The sequence below is a fragment of the Strongylocentrotus purpuratus genome, unplaced genomic scaffold (assembly GCF_000002235.5).
Source record: "Strongylocentrotus purpuratus isolate Spur 01 unplaced genomic scaffold, Spur_5.0 spur5_scaffold_5, whole genome shotgun sequence".
Taxonomy (NCBI): domain Eukaryota; kingdom Metazoa; phylum Echinodermata; class Echinoidea; order Camarodonta; family Strongylocentrotidae; genus Strongylocentrotus; species Strongylocentrotus purpuratus.
This window is the reverse complement of record NW_022145611.1, coordinates 42,667,233-42,688,660: the sequence shown is the minus strand read 5'-3', so window position 1 is coordinate 42,688,660 and position 21,428 is coordinate 42,667,233. Positions and strand designations below refer to the sequence as shown.

Genomic DNA, 21,428 nt, shown 5'->3' with positions numbered 1-21,428 from the left:
AATGTTCAATACAAATTTATCTGATATGAGTATAAGCTTTCGTCAGTTGTTTTATTTGTTGAAAAATTGAGCAATATTGATTGAATCCCTCTTTACAATGTTTTAAGTTCATATACCTATTTATTATATTATCTGTAGAATTTGTTGAATTCTTGAGATATCTGGCGAGGTATGTGTGTTAAAAATTGGTTAATATGCAAGATCCAAATTGGTTTGAATAAAAAAAATTCCTATCCCCAGATTTAACGAAAAAGAAATTTGGAATAAAAATACTACCATACTACTACCTTCTAATTCTTCTTGAAATGTCAATTGTCGTGTGCTCACTGTATGTTTTATTCACATCAAAACACCAAACCAGTACACACACAGTAACTACAGTGGAGGGACTCTTATGTGTGAAATGTTTAAAACCTGTGGATATATGAATGTAATATATTATGCCATTTCATAAAGAAGATGGGAATTCATCTCACTATAGTCTCCCCCCCCCCCCCCCTCTACACACACAATCATCTTCCTGAACAATCATGCATTGCATTCCTTGATATAAGACAGGAAGTTTTTGATTGAAGTGGTAGAAAGGAAAAATGTAGGACAAAAGAAAGACACGTATATATAAAGATAAGAGATGGAAAAATAAAAAATAGATGGTGTAAGGGGAGAGAGAGAGAGAGAAAGAGAATGAAGGGGAGGAAATAGAAGTATTTAAAGTTTGGAGGGAAATTAAATAGTGAAGACAGCAAGATGTGAAAAAAATAGTTGAAAAACAGAGATCTGAGATAGCAGATTAGTTTTAATATCAGATTTGTGTAGTATACACACATGATAACAATCAACATAATGAAACATTCAAAATCCATTATAGGTACACTGTAGTACTTTAATACATTTACATGACAGAAACAACAGATTTCAAGATTTAACTGATTTTCTTGTTTTTTTTAAGAATTTCTTTAATCATCCTTAAATCAGAAATACATTTTATATTTATATCTTCTTTTAGAAAATACTTTTATGCCTTCCTTTTTTTTCTTCAATTTCCTTCTATTGTCTCTTTTTTAAAATAATAACTAAACATTTTATTAATATTCATTGTATTTTGTGTGCGGGTGTGTTCTTTGCTTGCTCCATTCATGTTGATACACACATGTTATCGAGGGGTCAGTGACACCATTTTTGGCATTTTGAGAATAAGTGGTTTATGTGTTACTAAGCACTTGGGCCTCAAGTGAAGTCTATGTCTATGTTTCACTAGCCATTGACTTCAATGGGGTGTTGGGTGGAGTTAAGTATTTGTGTTTCCTGGAAAGCTCACATTTTCCTGAACATTTTGATATCAAATACTTGTTTTGGCAAAATGTGGAGTTACGTCTTTGTGTCACTGAACCCTCAAAATGTAATATACACTTACTCATATTTCTATTGCATGGATGAATGAAAGTCAGACCTGCGATCAAATATTCATACCATAGGTATGTGGAGGATTTTATATTTATATATTTATATAATTTACTTCAATATACATGTAGGTAGAAGACAATGATAAGAAGTGTCCAAGAAAATCATGATCAACCAGCTAAAAGTAAAGGGCTTATGAGGTTCAGACTTTCCATTCAGACTGTGTTATTCACTATTGCAAGGGTTTGTGCTTGCAAACTAGGTCTTGTGAATCATACACTGTAACTTTATCCTGCAATCAATAGTCCCAAGCTGCTGATAGTCCTCTAAGAGAAGACTCTTTTTTTTACTTTGAAGAACTGAATTCCCAAGCTAATGTAGTGAGTGGGCACCATCTGTACAAGAACTCAACTTCTCATGTGTCACCTGTGTGTGATCCTTACAATACAATTACTAGTCTTTAGTCTTCAGGTTTCCCACGCCCTACTAGATCTCATCTTTTTCTTCCCAGCTAAACCGTCTTTTCTTTGTGCTTCACCCATCTCCTTGGTTTTCCTCCTCTTCTTCTCACTCTTTTGATTCCCTTCAGTTATCGTCTTCATCTTCTTCCAGATCGCTTCACTCTCTTCATCTCCCTCTTCTCCCGCTGTCTTCTTCTTTCCCTTCTTGCTCGCCTCTAGCATATCTTCATCCTATACAAACAAAAAGAAATGGTGAAACAGAGTGAATATATTTAATTAGACACTATAAGACACGGCTGTTCGAAGGAAATATTTTCCTAATTCTAACATTTGAAGAAGAAAAAACATGAAACAAACATTGCATTCTTCTGTAAATTTTGTAATCATTAATTTTTTTTATATATATATATATATATTTTTTTTTTTGGGGGGGGGGGGGGCAAGGATGCAAAATCCAAATTATTGTTGACAGCAAATTAACAGGAGCTTGGTTCTTTAAAAAAAGTAATAAATGAGTAAGACATTAAAAAAAATTGTAGTAATTACAGCTCTCATTGTATTCCGTCCTTGGCCAAATAATAAAAGAACACATAAGAATTTGTTTTTCTTTAATGTAGTACATGTCTAATCATTTTCCAGAAAAATTAGCAATTCTATTTTTCAAGTATTTTCGGTAATAATAACGTATTATTATAGATTAAATATCTTACTTTCACTTGAATTAAAATGAAATTCTTAAAGAAATATACTACAATACATGTAAATTGGACACTGAGAAAGCAAAAGCTTAGATACAATATTTCTTATAATATGCAACAAGAATCCCTTTCCTTTAAGTTTATATTACCAAGCAGGTAGGTTATTTCTATTAATTAACCTCATCCTACAATCAATAGACTCAGTCTGTTTAAGACCCCATACATTAGCTTGACCTTGTCTGTCAATTAGCTTCCCAATACCATTATCCAATACAGTCTAAATCCAATCACTTCATGTCTAACATTGAGAAACCAATCTCCTCCTCTAACAGCAAATCACTCTAATTAATTGGATTATAACTAATGACAAGACAAGGAGCACAATGCTCATTATCAAATCTGCAACGTGGAATTTCATCAATGGAGAATGCATAGAAGGTCTCATTTACATACATCTTTCATTTAACTATGGCTGAGCTGAATATCTGATTGGCATTAAATGAATCAATTTTGTAAATGAACCACCAATGGAACTCAAATAAATGTACATTATGCAACTACACAGACTCATTCTACAAGCCAGTTTAAGAAATACTCTTGGCTATTCACAATGCCTACTAAAATAAAGAATGCTAAAGTCAACAATATCAATAGCATTATTTACCTAATTTTGGGAAGCTCTACATATAAACCCTTTTATTATTAATGCTCTCTGTCAAAACACATCCAATTTCTGGTTCTGTGTCTTTTCATTCATGCACATACAGCCAGAGGTCGGACGTCCTTTGCAATATTATTTATATCAAACGCTTGATGAATATATAACTCACAAATTGCAATACTTATCAATATTTTAATGATTGTATTTCTTCTTGGAGGATTTTCGTGTTCCAATTAATATCTCTCATCATTGGTTGAAATTATGTTGTTATTGTAAATTTGAATGTTTATCCAAACAAGTCTTTTCTCCCTCTTCTTCTATTTTAAACTTCATCTCGTGTGTCCTTTCATTTTCCCCTCTTTTTCCATTTCCTTGTTGATTTTCTTGTGCAATTTTATTCCTACTCTGTATGTTATTGTGCATATTACTGTATTTTTTTAAAACAATTTTTCTATGTATTGTATTTTACTGCAATTGGTTTATATTTTGTAAATTCAATTTGTTTCAGCCCCTGTCTGCTATTTTTAATGCATTTTTAAAATCAATAAACCAGTTCAAACAAATTAATTTGAAACATTCCAGCAAATTTGTTGAGGTGGAATGGTTAACAAATTTTTCAGTAATTCATGTTGTTTAATTCAAATTCATTAGTTTATACATTCAAATATTTTCCCTTTGTTGTGAGGAACACCATTGCTGCCATGAAAATCATGGCGGGTACTATAACAGTCAATAAAACAAATATTTCCTACAGTAAAAGTCTGTTATCATCAATATAAACCTGCATTTGACAAAAAGAGTCTCTTCTTTCTTCTAGCCTCACGCCCTCACCTATGTCAAACTCAACATTTAACCCCCCAAATAAAGAAATTAATGACAGATAGACATACCTGGGTGAAATCTCGGGTTGAAAATAGCAAACAATTCAGTTTTGACTTGAGATAAATCTGAAATGACAAGAGATGAAAATACACATGTACAATTAGTCATATTCATAGCGAAAGAAGAAAGCAAGAATATAAATAACACAAAGAGTGTTTCAAAATGCAGAATTCAAATAAATTGTTGTAGTTTGAATCATTATTTTATCTTAAGAATGGAAAAGTAAGATAAAATCGTTGCATAGGTTTTTAACTGATACATTTTTTATTCTTGCCATTCAAAGGATGTTTACCTTTGAAATAATGTTCATAAATCTATTAAATTGCAATGGAACTGATAAATACACAAGTATCTCATCTATTTCATAAGAATAACAATCAGACATATGACCCGAAGAGCACTGTGTCACCTATTAGTGTTACAATTTTTCACAAAGTGCCACTTGTTTAAATCTACTAACCCAAGGACATTAAAAAAGTGATTTCTATCAAAGATCTTTTTTTCTGGTGCCCAACACAATCTTTAAGTCTACACAAAGTTGTCACATGATTTAAATCATGCTGAAAGTGACAGCCTTGCAAGCCATTTGGCAGTTATTTATTGCCTAAACAGGATTTCAGTTAAAGTAATGTTTTGAACATGTATAAACAGAGATAACATGTACACACATAAATTGTGGAGTAAATTGGCAGCAGATTAGTCTGTCTTTACAGACACCTTTCTCAGATTTAGCTTGGAAATGCATGGATCCCTCTTTTGATACTTGAAGTCTTTCAAATTATGCAATAGTATTAGAAACCCTTTGGATTATTCAATTTTCCATTTCAGCTTTGTTATGGGTTATTTATTCCAGCTGTCTTTTGAATATGGAATCACTGTTGAATTGAGCATAGAGGGTCGGTTCTTCAAATTCAGTTCTGAATGTAGATTGACAACAAAGCGATTTTGAGACAAAGAAGTGATCCTTGAAGGTTTGACCCCCCCCCCCCATCCCCAAAATGAATATATAAATAAATAAAATAAATGAATAAATAGGTAAATGAATTTAAAGAAATAAGAAGTAAAACAATAAAATTAGGGTCATGGTATTTAAGCATCAAGACAATAAAGAAATCAGAAAAGGTAATGTTCCTTTCTTGGAAACTATCAATTAAACAGCAGATGCATCCAAATGCACCTGTCTTATTTTCCTCATTTGATTTATTTGTTATCATCAGTGGTACATTAAGTGCGAATTTTGATTACCCTGTTCATAAATCTATTGGAAACATTTACATAACTGTCACAATTTACAATTAGACCATACTCTTGTTTTCCCATTATATTTCTATTAACCACAGCATATTATTTCATAAATATTTAAAGCTTTTTTCTCATTATTTGACGTCCATCAAACAAACGATAAATAAAACAAGAGAAGGTATGATGGATTTTATTATTTGCCAATACATGATCTATCACGTAGGAGAAGTTGGAAAGAGACAAATCATGAAGTATGTTTATTAATGAAAGATGATTGACATCAAACCTCAATGCGTAATGACTGCATAAATCCAGATTATTATTATAATCATTTCATGATTAACAATGAAACAGAACATATAAATCATGATAGAATGGATAAAGAACAACAAATCTGTTTTTATTTACAAGTGACATCACATGGTAATGTTTGCAAAGTAATAAATATGTTTGCTTGTTACAGCAGCCATTGATTAATTACTCATGATTAACTCTGACATGTCGGTTCCGTCTGTCTTTCGTTACATAACAACATAAATAAAGTTGGCTTAGGATGAGCTTTAACCTGTGACTTATTTTTTATTTTTTTGTATGTTGGAAATCAAGAGTATAAAAAGCTACTCTATTTTTTCTCTCATTTATCAAATGGCCATTTTGATAACATGATCTTTGATGCATATACCATTGAATTTCTTTGATTTATCATTATTGATTTACCAATAGATTTCTTGTTGTCGCGGGCAGCGTTGCCTGCGAGTTCCAAGATTTTGGCAGTGAAAAATCACCAAAAGCCTGGTGATTTTTATTTTCAACAAGAAAAATCACCAAAAGCCTGGAGCCAGTGTTTTATATAAGGTGAAAGTCCTTCCTTTGATTTCAATTTAATGATAATAAGCACAATACTGTAAACAAGAGTCTACAAGACTGTATTTTAACTACTGATTAAGAACCAACCTTGCTTCTAATAGAGCCATCCTGTATGTCATGTACTCTGAGGAATCGATCCAGACCACATGAAGCAACTAGAGGTAGGGTTGGATGGCACTGCATGTCTCGTATACTCCCTGCAAAACCTTTATATATCCTCCCTACTTGACCTGCAGAAACAATGATCAAAACTACCATCATTTTCGGGATATATTGTGCATCGAGTCTCAATCTATACTCCCATAAAGTAACATGTGCAATGTGTAAATTTAAAGGTTGTTAAAAAAAAAATCCCATTCATGACAATTATACATAAATAAATCACACAAATACATTTTTATAATGAATCAAGATAAATCAACATTCAATTCTAATCAAATTCTATATGCATTACCTGAATTCATGCAGAGTCAATAATGCTTATTTTTTTCAAAAGATAAACAAATATGAGTACATGTATACACAAAAAAATACAAAAGTATGTACTATCATCCTCGTTGGAAACCAAGCCTAATGAAATAAAGACTACATTATACATGTAGGTATCATCATCAAAGGTTCTAAATAATCACTATGGGGAAAATGAAGGAATGATGCAGAAAGATATCAAGCTAACATACATCAACCTGTTTGGATACACTTGTGTAATGTAAGTAAGAATGTATTTATTCCAATACTTTGCCACATACCTTTTCTCAGATCTATTTCTGCCATTCGACCTTGTGTATTTCCAACCAGTACTGAGCTGTCAATAGAAAATTTATTAGAAATATTATTGGATGTAAAATTTTCTTCACAGCATTCATCTTAAAATTCATCAAGAAATTTTAGGGTTACAATGACATCAAGTTCATGAAGCAAGTCCTCATGGTAGGTATTATGAAGTAGGAGACTTCAACATATATACTATGATTTTCATTTTCAGATCTCAAGATTCAAATAGCAGTAGTGAAGTATAACAAAAACATATTCAATGACAATAAATGCATCAATTCAGACTCCAGATAGTTCCCTTTACACATTGACAATGACAGAGGGCGCTATGCAAGCATCTGATATGAATCATGTTAAGGTTTGTTTACTCACTTATCACCAGGAACCAAAGCCATTGAGATGATAGGATACTCATCAAATGGAATGTCTAGAACAGGTCTTCTCTGGGTTGAACTCGGATCATATAACCTCACCTAAACAACAAAAATAAACAAAAAATATAAAAAATGTAACAGAAGAACTTTTATGAACACTATGTTACTTAATATCGATCTCAAATTGTTGAGGATATTATGTATGGCAATTTTCTTTTCCTTTAAATTGTCCAATAATGAAAATAAGAAATACCTTCAAGGCAACATTAAAATTAAACAAATATATATTTTGACAAACTTGTATAAATGCTGCTTGTAAGTATCAGCTTCCATGGTGATTTAGATAAACACTAGGCTTTCGGTTGCACTGTGTCAGGACTACTGGTCCCTACTGTATCAGCAGTCCTTTTCAGGACTACATAAGAACGATTACCAATAGTACTTTTCAGGACTCTCCAATCCTCGCCTCTCACATGGTGCAACCGCAAGCCTACTGTATAAACTTTTATAAAAGTCTATACTATCAAAATTCTTTCCATACTGTCACAATTCTGTCCATACCATTAACATTTCAATCTAATTTATACAAACCTGGCAATGACCTGTGCAGGTTACAACTTTTGATGAGTTAGCTAGAAACTGCATGTCATTCACCCATACAGGAACCCTCAGGTCTAGAAAGCTATTCCTCACCTAATGAAAGTGATACAAAACAAACATTTATACTTCCATCATTCTTTTCTTAATGTTTTTGTTTGTTTTATCAATCAAACTTGTAAGGAAAACTTTTCGTTTTCAACCTCAAAACGACATTAACAATACTAGTTTAAAGCAATGTGTGTTTTGGAGACTGAAAATGATTGAGGATTATAAGTCACATACTACAGGAAAGGATATTACGTGGAATTTTTACTTGAATGGGCTAAGAGTGCAACTGATTCTGAATAATAACTCACAAACTTAGAAAATAAAATAGCATAGGAAGAACATATTATTGTTTATACCTACATTTTTTGCTTTGAATATTGGATCATCTGGACGTTCAAGATCCCACACTTTGAGGTCATTCTCTTTTCCACCAGTTGCTATACACTGCCTTTTATGAGGATTCTGCCTCATCCTAGACAAGTTAGCACCAGCTTTGATTTCAGTCTGTTGGGAGAGAGAGAAAAAGGGGGGGGGGGGGGGGGGGAGGTAGAAGAGAGTGGAGAGAAAATAAACAACTTGGGCATGTTAATATGTTTACATCAATGGTTTTATAATCATGATCAAGGAAGTTTACAGAAAATAATAACTGGCAGTAACTTGCAATAGCGGGCAGTTTCAATGAGACAGTAACTAACAGAGAAAAAAAAAGAGAAAGAGAGTAAAAGAAAGAATGAGGGAAAGAGACCAAATATGGTACAAATAAAGATGACTGAGAGAGAAAGAATTAGATGGAATGACGCAGATAGAAAGTCAAGGTGGAAGGTAAGGGGACTAAATGGTACAAGAGGAACATGTGATAACAAGCTTACATGGAGGAAAATGAGAAAAAAAAGGAACTAGGAAAGTTCAATCGGTTAACGAAAAAATAAAACAATCTTGGATAACCTACTATATGTTCTGGCTTGCCTTTCTGCCACACTCTGACCATTCCTGATTCTTGACAAGTGATAAGTCTCTCGTCATCTAGAGAGGCTAGCCCTTTGAAGAGACCTCCCTCTCTATCACATTCAACAAAGTCCTCATCATAGACCAGCTTCTTGGGGTCAAACGTTCGTACAGTGCCATTCCTCAAACCAAGAAGTACCTGAAATGAAATTCAAAGAAAGAATCAAGTACACCTGTATTGAATACTCAGCAGAGAAAGTCTTTTGGTCACATTAACTCCTACATGACTCCATTTTTACTTCATTAAGTGAAGCAGGAAGCTACCACAGGTTAAATTTGGGTAGGGGGTCTCAACTTGAAGCATTTAAAGTGCATCATTATTATTTGATCTGTTATTTGATATCTAAATACAGGAAGTGCAAAACCATTCATGATTTAATCTCTTACCGAGTACATCTTCTCAGATCTTCATCAATGAAAAAATGGGGACAAAATCTTTTCTCGATCTGTACCTTACTAAAATTAACATCTTGACCTAAGCAATCTTTTAACGGTAAAACAATTACAGTGTCCAAGAATTGTTCAAAAATGAATAAGTGGACTGAACCAGGGGTGATAGTGAGAGTTAAAAAAAAAAGGTTTTAAAAATCTGAGCTCTTGCGCGAAGCCTTCAAGGAAGTTATGAAACAATGGCACCTAACCCCCCTACTTCTAAAACAAAAATCAAGAAATTATCAGGCCTGTTTGCTCTCACCATTATGATCTTTAGATATTATTTTTTCCTTCAATAATGAATTATCAAAAAATATAAATTCTGTAGATTTGTGACCATGATTTGTACATCCCTTGAGAGTCCAATGCCAGTAAATGGTGAGAGCAAACAGTGGCATGAACGGCCTGCCATATTTAAGTTCAAATTAAAGTCGATCTTAGTCTTTGTGAAACACCCCCCTGGACTGACTTGGGTAGAGGTCACCTATGAGATGCATACCTGTCTTTCATCAGCTCCAGACCAGCATATGGACGTGATTTCTTTATCCTTCTCTAAAGTTGTGAGGTCAGTGAAATTGGATGCTGCATTCTTTTTCAAATCTATTCCTGTGATGACACAAGCACACACAAGAAAGAATTTTTAAAAGGTAAATGTACTCCTTTCTTATACTTGGTGTCTTTAGCGTTTCATTTTAAGACACTGCTTTTTTGTAGTTTAATAATGCAGGTTTATAAAATACTGTTTTCAATATACCGTATCATTATATTCAGGCACCTTTAAATTGCAAATTTGAAAATGTGGAGGTCTGAACAAACGGCATACTCATTCTTCTACAAATCTCAGCAAGGGCAGAAGTAAAAATTGAATACAGATTAAACTGCCTTTAATTTTAACTGCTTTGATGATGTTGTCATCAAAATTTTTTATTTTAAATCTTGATATCCAACTTACGGTACACCTGTACATGTTTCAACCAACTCTGTAATGTTAACTCATGACTTTACAGTTAGAAATTTACTGAAAATATTGTAATCAACTTGGCCGATAAAAAATGAGCCACCAAAAACTCAGTCCACATCACGCACCTATGTCGTGCACACAAATTCTAATCAATTTTTTTTTGGTGGTCAAGTTGCAAATTTTGTCCCAGAGATTTGAGTGCTCGCCCACTATTTCTGCGACCAAGAAATGCACATAATGAATCAACCAAAAAATTACTTTTTTTTTTACGAGGGCTCTTTTCAGATTGTCCCTTAAAAAAATAGCCCCCCTTAATTATTTTGCGGTGGCTATTTTGGAGCTCAGGGGGGCTTTTTTTTTTAAAGGTTGTATTTTTTTAAACACGGTTTTACCTAATTAAATTCCAAGCAAAGGCAAATATAGATACAACTGTAGTGTACATGTCATGTAGAGTATTGCAGACATTCAGATACCCATGATTTATTCACTTTGTGTTAAACGTGTGGCTTTATGATTTACATATACATGTACCGGTAACTAAAACTTGTCAAAAGGAGTGTTTTGTTTAACTGTTCGTTTTTCATATCCTAAGAAAATATTATCACTGACACGCGGGCTAGGAATTAATTTTTTTATGGGGGCTACTTTTCCCCATTGCCTAAAAAAAACCAAGGGGCTACTTCCTTAAAGCCATATTGCAAGCTGTAACAATAAGTTGTGTTTTTCCTTAGCCATCATACTACTAGCAACCAAATTGGTAGGTAATATGTTATTTAGTCTTTTTTTCTGTCCCAAATTTAATTGTTATCATGGACAATGCAATCCCATTAAAAAAAATGTAGACCAACTCCCTTTAAAATTGTGTTATTTAGACCATTTATAACCATTAAATGTGAGTTAATATTTTTACTGTTGTCCCATATACCGATGTAGGGTCTATTTGTTATGCCGAAACATGCAAAATCATGGCCTTATTTTTTTCTTATAGACTCTAATTCTAAAGGCCAAGCCAAAGCTAGTTTCATTTCGTAGACAGAAATTGATGTCATCATCACTCATGACAATTGGCCTGGCATCGATCGTATATAAATAATTTTATTTAATTAAACAGTTGTAAGAAAAATTCTGAGGGGTAGGAACATCCTTTATATATTTATTTACGGTTTTTTTTATAACAAAATTCAATTTCTGTGTACGAAACTTGCTTTATACCGATTTTACAGGAAAAAATCCGGCATTGATTTTGCACGTTTCGTTATTAAAAATATATCAGTATGTGGGACAACAGTAAAAATATACTCGCATTTAATGGTTTTAACTTATAAATAACACAATTTTAGACGAAATAACACAATTTTAGACGGAATAACATTTTTTTAATGGGATTGCATTGTCCATGATAAAAATTAGGGCCAGAAAAATGACTAAATAAACATATTACGTACCAATTTGGTCGCTAGCAGTTCAGCTCTCGTCACTCGCAAATACTTATTTGCTTCATACTAGGAGCGTGCGGGCGCGCGCTGGAGCTGAGCTAGTACGTTTCTGTGTATTGTGAAAGTGTGCGAACTGCGTATGCATTGATCATGCTGTGCACGAAACTACATCGGAGCCGGTGGCCTGTCCGGCCGCCGGGAGCTTAGGCGCAGGCAGGCGGATACCGCTGTAGATCTAGCTACAGTAGGTACGACCGCCGATCCGCTGCAACTCACAAAACTTTTAAAATGTTGATGGAAGTTTCTAGTTTTGGAGTTGGTAGTTGGAACGGAGATTTCACTCAGACACATCAATAAATTGGTTTATTAATTCATAGGGAATATTAATTTATGGCGGGGGCGATTTTTCAAGATATATTGATTTTTTTTCGCCCTCGTCTTGATTTTTACCGTGGCGATTTCAGAGGTTTAGGGGGCGAATCGCCCGTCGCCACCGTGTATTTTTTTCGTTGTAATGAATACGAGGCGGCTCTTTACCTGAATTGACACTAGATTGTGATTTACATTTTTCAAAGTATATTTTCAAGCATCGGTGAGTTGAATTGATTGTATCATCCTGTTCTTTAGGTGTCATCAATTGTCACAAAAGTGCCAATTCTGAGTGAACTATGGTGAGTTTTTTTACAGTGGTGTTTGAAAATTTGGAGAATCAATAGTGAACATGGTGAAAAAAGGGTTTCTTAACATTTTTCCCTAAACACAAATACGTATGCATGCTCCTATGAGTGTCAAGATGTGCTGATTTGTATGTTAAATTGTTGATAATACTAAAAATCAATGCAAAGTTGTACATATAACTTTTTATTTTTAATTTTATATAGAGTAAAGGAGGGGGTTTTTCGATCATGAAACAAATATTATTATTATTTAAACAAAAAAAGAATCCCAGAAAAAAATCACGAATTGCCATGACAATATTCATTTCAATTTTCACTGTTTCGGAGGCAGTTATCAACATAGCGAGCCAGTTTTCGACCGCATGTACAAAGTCAGTAGGAAGCGCGCGCACGCGCCACGCGTTTCCGCGCTGATCTATAGCACTACCGGGCGGGGCATGTTTAAATCATGAAGCAAATATTATTATTATTTAAACAAAAAAAAAAATCCCAGAAAAAAATCACGAATTGCCATGACAATATTCATTTAAATTTTCACTGTTTCGGAGGAAGTTATCAACATAGCGAGCCAGTTTTCGATCGCATGTACAAAGTCAGTAGGAAGCGCGTGCACGCGCTGCGCATTTCCTCGCTGATCTATAGCATTACCGGGTGGGGCAGGTATCCCACGCCGGAGCTCCCCGGTGCTCGCCAGGTCGAAAACTAGCACTGCATTGATCGGAAATTAGAATCTGAATTAGACAGAGATATAGTGTGTGCGTTGCGGTGTCCGGCTGCATTGATTTAATACATGCGATGAGATACTTTTGAGCTTGCAACTAGCACAAAATCGGGCTCTAAATCTGAAAAATACTTGAAATAAAGCTCATTTTATGGTACCATTACTTCTTACAGACACGCGTAAGATACTTGATTTTTCAGATTCGGGTAGCGGGACCGCCGATTACATCGCTAAAATGTGATATTTTAGGATATATTTTCCATTGCAAATGTGGTTCTTCAGTGACTCTGGCATGGCATGGTATGTGTGGGATATGTGATATGCTATTATGCGATGTATTTTAAAGGGATTTTACCATGCATCCAACCAATCGGCCGAAACCTGGAGATGGTCGATTACCCCCTCCTTTACTCTATATTTATTTATATATTTATCTAGTAGGTGCGCTGGTCCAAGGATAAGGATCGTCTGCATAAACGAGGATCATCTTCGTAAATGCGGACAGGCACGTCCGCATTTTCGCAGGCATTTCATATTTTCGATCCGTGAGTTGGCAATGTGAAAAACCGATTTTCTTACGCACACAGAATCTGTTTCTCGCATCGCACGGTTCGGGAACCCGAAACCCGCAGAGCGGCGATGAAAAAAAATCCTTATCCTTATTTTTTAGGACGCAATTTGTCTGCGTTCACGAGGATATCCTTGATTAAGGCTTTAAGCAGACAATCTTTATTCTCGGACCAGCGCCCCTACTGTACATTGCACTTTTTGTAGTCTAGTTATCAATTATTCGCTAATCCATTCATTCGATTATCAATTTAGACAGTCTACCGATTATTTTTTTAAAACTTCTTTAGTCTATCAACAATCATGGCTTCATGCCTGTTTTTAATCTTGACAATAGACTAGTCATAGAAAAACGAAAGATAGGGTCTATCAATACTCATGTACAAGTAGAACTTAGAAGAAGAAATCGAAAAGAACAAAAAAATGTTTTTTATTCCTTCAACTTCAACTAGATTCTAGATATTAGTTCAACTTAAGTTTAAAAATAAAATTACAACGAATTTATCAACACATGGGACTGCCCGAAATTCAGAGCACATTCACATCACACAAGTGTAATCCAATTACAATATCAGCAACAAACCGTGGTCGATAAAACGAAATTGTGTGACGATTCAAAGACTCCTGCTCTGTAATTTAGATGATCGCAAAAAAAACACATCGACCTTACCCTTCAAAATGCCGGTCTGAGCTCCCATCCAAATTTGGCAAACTTGAGGCTCCATGTGGGCTGCCATGGCTTGCAAATTGCAGACGCAGATGGCGCTTCAGTAATCTTGCGAAAAATAATAAGCAATTCGCAATGACTGCTCATTATTTACAAAATACGGTGGAAGGAATTAATTCGTAAATACGTTTTTATGGCTTCTGATGTTGATGTCATGGGGAAAGATGATATATCGAATGCCTCACACCTGGCAAGTGTATGTGATTTATCAGATTTTGACAATTTTAGCAAGTAACATCTATGTTTAATATTTGAATTGATTTTACTGCAGGCAGAGTTGTTGCGCTAACTCATTGCAAAATGCTTTTACATCTCTTATATGATTGAATGAATGGCGAGTGTCGAGTGCGTGATTGTGAACATGTTGCAACAAAGTGGCAACAACAGAGAGAGAGAGTGGCATGGCATGAAATACTGGCGATTGAGATTTGAGAATATGACTTGGAAGTTGTGACCGTTACTGAAACAAGAACTCAACGATCCCTTTGACTGTGTCCTGTGGTGTATTTAGGCCTGTGGGAAGGGGTGAAACATTTAGAGAAAATCTCAATGTCCTTGACACATGTTTTTCAGCAAGAAAATTAAGTAACTTGGGAGCTGCAGGATCAAGAGACGGAGGGATCTATTCTAACGTTAGATCTAGCCTATAGGCCTAGAGACATTTTCATGACTCAGCACGTGTGTGAGGGTATAGCGCACGTGCCCATATGGCGTTTTTTCAAAATCGCGCGCGCCCGTCGTGCCTGAGAGCGTTTTCAGACCTTCGAAATGCGTGACGTCACGCATAAAGCGTGACACTTGGTAGCTCTGATTCTAGACTAGGGAGTGACATGACGAAGTGAAGTGCAATGCCAGTACATGTAGAACTTTCCGCATTGAGCGCTGTGCACTTAGTTTGTTTACGCTCTCTCTTTCTCTCTCTATTTCTCTCAGCCAATGAGATTGGCGGAGCTGCTCGAGCGACTTCGAATTTAAGTGAGAGAGGGCCTACCTAACTTAAGCGCAACTTAAGTGCAGTGGTAATATATAATATTACTGACCCTTTAAAGGTACTATGTCCCATTTGCAGGCAAAAAAAATGAAATAGTTAAATTCCAAATGCATTTGAAAGATAATACTAATTTAGAACTTCCCTAAAAAAGGTGGGGCTTGAAAATGTCTTCAAGGGGGGAAATAATGAATATTAGTTGTCAAATCGACTTTAGGGCTATAGAGCCCAAAAGTAATAGTCTTGATTTTCAGATAATTGTACCGAATGGTCATACGTTTTATGCTGCGCAAAGATTCAATCAGTTTAATCTTGGCCATCACAAGAAGTGGGTTATTGATGTAGACAAATGCTCATGTACCCTTTACAACTCTTTTCATGTATGTTATTACCAAAGAAGAAAAAAAATAGTCAGTCACTCAATAGAGTCTGACAGTGAAGTCTAGCAAGTAAACGGGTTTCCTTGCATAATTTGAATATGAGGACACTGCTAACATTTAAATTTCACAGATAGGACATACATGACATATTCACAATTCCTGCAAAGTTCTACAGCATTTGAGGTTGGCTGCAAAAGGGACATAGTACCTTTAAGTTGGGGCTTTGATCAGATCGGAAGACCAATATAATTAATTTCAAAGTCATGAAAAGGCACTAAATATCAACAAACGTGGTTTACAACAACTCCAAATAAAAAAAAATAATCCCAGCTATGAATATTTTTAAAGCATTTGATAGCCAAAAACTTGAAAATTTTCAGCATTAAAAAAAAAAAAAAAAAAAAAAAAAATTCTGCAGATTTTTTCCCGATCATTTTTGTTGATCGGTGATCAAAAATTATTATCCGATCACACCTGATCGGCTCAAGATTGGCCCCCGATCCGATGATCGATTACAGGCCTAAATATTACATAACACACTGACATGTCATGGCGCTTTGAACAGGTGACGCACTTCACACATAACTAACGCACACTTGCCATAGGTACAAACATAAAATAGAAAAATCAGCGAACATTTCAGTACAATTTTCCAGTTTGTACCTAAACCATGACGAATATTAACATTTTTCAAACTTATGTAAGACTTAAACTTAAGAGAAATATTTAAATTTTTAAAGGTAAAGACCAGTATTGGAAACGCCCCAATTTAAAAAAAAATGAAATGGAAGCTCTTATTACCAATCATGTGAAAGAATATATTTTGACTATAAATACATGATGATAAAAATTTTGCCGGGAAACCGCCTACTAATTGATATATTTGGTAAATTAGTTAATCTACATGGTCTGTGAGAGATAAACGCATGTGTCGCGCACTTGTGCGTATAGTCCCATATACATCTTTCTGTGTACAGTGCTTGTAACTTTACGAAGACTGGGCCATATTTCTTATCATTTTGATGATTCCAGAACCTTGCAGTACACACCAATACTTTATATGCTAGATGATCAACCTTTTCTGATCGATTCCACAATGTTTCTTTCACAATGCAATCGCATGACCATAACTGGTCTTTACCTTTAAGGACACTGAAAAAATCGTAACGAATAGAGGGTTTGACTGAAATATCATGATTTTGGTATCAGATCAAACAAAAAATTGCAAGCTTTAGCCTCGCACCAATATCTTATAACATTGAGCGAATGGCAGCCAGCAATACCCAATCAGAAGGGCCCTTGTAGGCGTAAATTTAGGAAAATGAGGCAGAGACCGGATCAACGTAATGCGCATGCGCTATATTATGTAAGCTAAAGTTCTACGCGCAGTACTACATGTACATGTAGGTGTAGACAGAAAATTTAATCATGTCGATCTGGCCTGGATAGATATCGTGAATGCATTTCAACATTGAACATTTGGGCATTTATTTGTGCTTTTTTGCAAATTTAGGCAGGTTGAAGTATTTCCAGTTCTTTCCAGTTCTTTCCAGTTCAAGTTCAAGTTCAAGTTCAAGTTCAAGTTTATTTGTTTCATTGTTCTCAAAAAAGAATTCACATAATTGACAAAATTAGAACATAATATGAAATATAGTAAAAGTGTCACATCATATAATTAATTCTTTGAAAAGACGTCAAAATTAATTGTAATGAATAGATTAGAAGGTTATACAGGGTGAAATGTGAGGAACCTATTAAAAAGCTCAGCTTGTAGATTATAGGTTCCCATAAATAAAACTAACATTTGATTGAAGTGGTTGTAATGGTAAAGGAAGTATTGCCATCTAAACCTCTTAAGGTAATATTTAAACAATATTGAATGGATATTTTGCACCCAAAATCCTTGAACCACAATTTTACCAATACCGGTCGATATCTTTAAAATAAAATAAAATATTGCTAGCAAGTTGGTCAAGTGGACAGCAAAAAAATGAGAAAAACATTTTTTTAGATTTGAAAAAAAAAGAGATAACAAATTGAGATTTCTATGGGAAATTAAATTTAGAAAAATGGTAATGTCCAAGGCTCATGCAGCCATTACAGATGTGTTGCAGTAGTTTCACATGTTTTTGCTTTTTCCTGACATAGCCTCATGGGTCGCATTTATCGCCATTGCTTTTTGGATTCTAGAAAATTGCACCATATATGTTTTTGTTTATGAAGTGCTGCCTGAGCATTTGGGCAGCTAGAGAAAGAAGAGCACAAATTCAGCTGTTGCTCTGGGTACGCTACTGTGTGTGTGTACTTCTTATACATGTAGTAGCGCAGAGATCTGCAGAGCCCATTATTATTGGCTGCTATACTGTACTCACAACATGATGAAAATATTGTTTTTTAATAAATTTTTATTTTATCGCTAAGTACAATACATGTATGGTCCTTCAATTATTGGAGGATAGAATGACATGCTTTCCATGATTTTTCAGTGCAACCCAGAGAGATAGAAAATAAGGTGTGCAGGATGACCAACTGCTTGTTTGGTTTTCCAAATTCTTAGCTTTCTTACTACCAGTATTTATCCACTTTCCGACTCTTCTCAATTTGTTAGATTGCCCTTTAAAATGCACAATTGATCCATTAGTATTTAATCTCACTGCACCTGTTGCAAGCAATAGACCTGGTTGGATAATGACCCTTTGAAGACAAGGTAAATTTAACTTACATGTAATGGTGCATGCGTGACTTGATCTACCGGTAATGATGGAAACCGTGATAATTATCCATTCAGCTATTGAGATCATACTCCTTTGACACTAATGAGTAATGTGCAGTGGCATAGCTATAGGGGGCATAGAGGCATGTGCTCCCCTCCCCCGCCAAGTAGTGAAACAAAATAGCAAAGAAAAAGCGAGAAAGTAATAAAGTAGCCTTGTAAATTTGAATTTCATTTTCCAAGTAATGGATGAACATGTACTACGCCACAGCTAATGTGCATCCATTTACCCTACATGTAAAACAGAGTGACAATTCAACATAACAGTGTTTCATGACATGACATTATAATTTTATGAATCAAGTACATTATAAATCACTCCCACTTCACAACATTCCATGTGATGAAATCAAAATGAAGAAGAAAGAATAAATGCCCTTGCTACATGGATGCATGTTGCTACATGCTTGTTGCTAGGAAATAAACGGTTGCAAGTCATTTTTACAAAAGTGCTTGTATTTTTATTGAATTTTTCTTCTTTTGTTTTTGGATACAATTTCTACCAACTGATTCTTATATGATATTGACATACTTCCGTATCAAAATATCACATTTTTAAAGGACCAGTACTTCTCCTTGAGAAATCTTGAACTCTGTTCATGAAATATTTTAATTCAATTTGTCAGAGTTGTAGTGAGTGTGGTTTGAACACTGTTTTAAAGCAATCTTTTGTTCAAAGAAGTTAAGGAACTGTAAGTAGTGAACCCAAGACCACACGTAATGCCCAGTTCCTCTCCCTTTGGATACCTGAATATAATTACGTCTCCATCCATTGATATGCATGCATATTGTGTATTGATTCCTTCCACACGTTTGAAGCTCATGTAAGGTTAATGAGGTATGGTGAGGTGACATATATGATATGTGTTGCGTTTACTTGAACTTTCAAAGTGCATCATCTTGCTACAATGTGGGTGGGTGTGGATGACTCTTCAAAACATGTACATGTATGTCCACGGAACACCCCTATATATGTGTTTAGATAACAATGCCTTCATGCTAAATGTATCAATTTACAATTTAATAAATATTTTGAAGTTTGGATGTATTGTATGCAAGGAGAAGTAGAGATTTAAACAATAAAACAAATTTTTACCAAGAAAAATATTTAGAAAAAAGTTCTACAAATGGAAACGTGAAAGAAAATATGAAGGCTTGGAATAGAAAAGTATTATTTGCAATTGGTAATGCCAAAATGAGAGCGCTGTATGTAAAAAGTGAAAGATTTACAGACTAGATAGACGGTCTCAACTTTTGCCATCTTCATTCTCTTTTTATGATTTATTTTCTTAACGAAATTCGATCATTTGTGGTGTTTACATTTTTTGGTAATACCGGTAATATCAAGAAACAATCTCATTATCACCAAATGGCCTACATACTTCATACATTGTATGTATGTGTGGTACTAAAAAGCAATGAGTGAGTTCACATTGTTTCAGTGTCATCAAAGATCATACAAAATTATTGAACATAAGATTAAGAAATTGAGAGGGGCCTCATTAAATATTTTTCTTTCTGCATCCCTTAAAACTTCAACCCTTATAATCAGAAGACTTTTGCCCTAGAAAACTAACAATGCAATGAATAGTCGGGACTTGTGTACCGGTAGGCTACAAGAAGGAAAATACTCTGGAGACAATACTGTCAAGACGACACAAGTTCAGCACATCTAGATTGGAATTTGCATTTGAATTGATTGTATCTGTTACAATTTCATGCATGCTGAGTGAGCCATGTTGAGATGGAATGTTACATCCCCTTGCTACAAATGTACATCCTTCATCCCCCCCAGTGAAGCAAGTAAGCCTAGATCCCGCCTTGATATGAATATAAAGGGTACATGAAGGAAAACAATGGTGCAATCTTGTGTTTTACACTTTTAATGCCTAACAGAGCAATCTACATGTATATAGCATCTCCAGTGGTAATGAAAATGTTATCATGTTTTGTTTCATAAACACATTTAATGTGCTTTATACCATAATTGTTATTTGAAAACAAACATCAAGGTACATGTATATGATGCGAAGTCACAGATCAAAGGGAGCTCAAACACAAGTACATGCACTGGTATTTTCCATGACTTGCATTCTTTTGTCAGATACATGTACATAAAACATTTAATACATAAAGCCCACATATCCTTGTATATTCATATTGTAATTGGGATTCATATTTTATGTACAATTAATTTGAAGAGCTCCTTTTCCTGGACTCCCGCTCTCACTTCACTGTAGTCAATTATGTTTTTATTCAATGAGGGGCAAAAATTTTACGATTGATTACATGTTTTAATACTCCAAATGGTATTTATAGCAAAAAGAGCAATTGGGTAATGAAACATGAAGTCTTCAGTCACAATTACAAGCAGTAATTAGTTTTGAAAATGATTCAGTCAGAGTCGCAATAATACCTTCTACCTTTAAGTTCAGGCATGTTATCCTTTTGAATGGTGAATGCTAGGAATTAAGCCGAGGGGAATATCAGCTATTTTATTTCAACCCTGCCTTTCAAATCATCTCCAACAGCATTTCAATCTGACCCCCAACAAAATGGCAGTACAGCAAACTTATTCCCTTTAGATTATGTCGTCCATTGTGCATGCCTTGCTGTTAAAGAATCAAAAGCATAACATTGGTGATTGGATTTTTGTGCTTTAAAGAATGTAGTGCTTTATCCTTGGTGAGATCATTGTTAAATACTACACATCATATGCAGAAGGCGGTAATGTGCTGATAGAAACATGCTGT

The 21,428-nt window shown here is 34.7% G+C and overlaps 2 protein-coding genes across 3 annotated transcripts in view; one reads left to right on the top strand and one right to left on the bottom strand.

The window, feature by feature from the left end:
• Positions 1-778: 778 nt before the first annotated feature.
• LOC587044 (WD repeat-containing protein 74) lies at positions 779-14,568 on the bottom strand. Its single transcript, XM_786799.5, has 10 exons — positions 14,478-14,568; positions 9,945-10,051; positions 8,958-9,152; positions 8,369-8,512; positions 7,952-8,053; positions 7,359-7,459; positions 6,962-7,017; positions 6,300-6,442; positions 4,112-4,168; positions 779-2,093 (listed from the first exon to the last, which is right to left on the bottom strand). Exons 1-10 carry the CDS (start codon positions 14,542-14,544, stop codon positions 1,869-1,871), a joined length of 1,197 nt encoding a protein of 398 aa, XP_791892.4. The 5' UTR covers positions 14,545-14,568; the 3' UTR covers positions 779-1,868.
• Positions 14,569-14,580: 12 nt separating this feature from the next.
• Positions 14,581-21,428, top strand: part of LOC591135 (E3 ubiquitin-protein ligase UBR2) — a 55,883-nt gene continuing 49,035 nt past the window's right edge. For both annotated transcript variants that reach the window (XM_030998478.1, XM_030998476.1), the window contains exon 1: positions 14,581-14,730. In XM_030998478.1, the coding sequence (XP_030854338.1) occupies positions 14,668-14,730 (63 nt within the window). In that variant the 5' untranslated portion in view covers positions 14,581-14,667. The remainder of the gene's footprint in view (positions 14,731-21,428) is intronic.

Excerpts from the sequence above, each read along its gene's own strand:
- LOC587044 (XM_786799.5), bottom strand. The coding sequence starts at position 14,544 with ATGGCAGCCCACATGGAGCCTCAAGTTTGCCAAATTTGGATGGGAGCT. Across the intron at positions 10,052-14,477 it reads TCAGACCGGCATTTTGAAGG|GAATAGATTTGAAAAAGAAT; the intron begins GTAAGGTCGATG and ends GTGTCATCACAG. Across the intron at positions 8,054-8,368 it reads CAATATTCAAAGCAAAAAAT|GTGAGGAATAGCTTTCTAGA; the intron begins GTAGGTATAAAC and ends CACTTTCATTAG.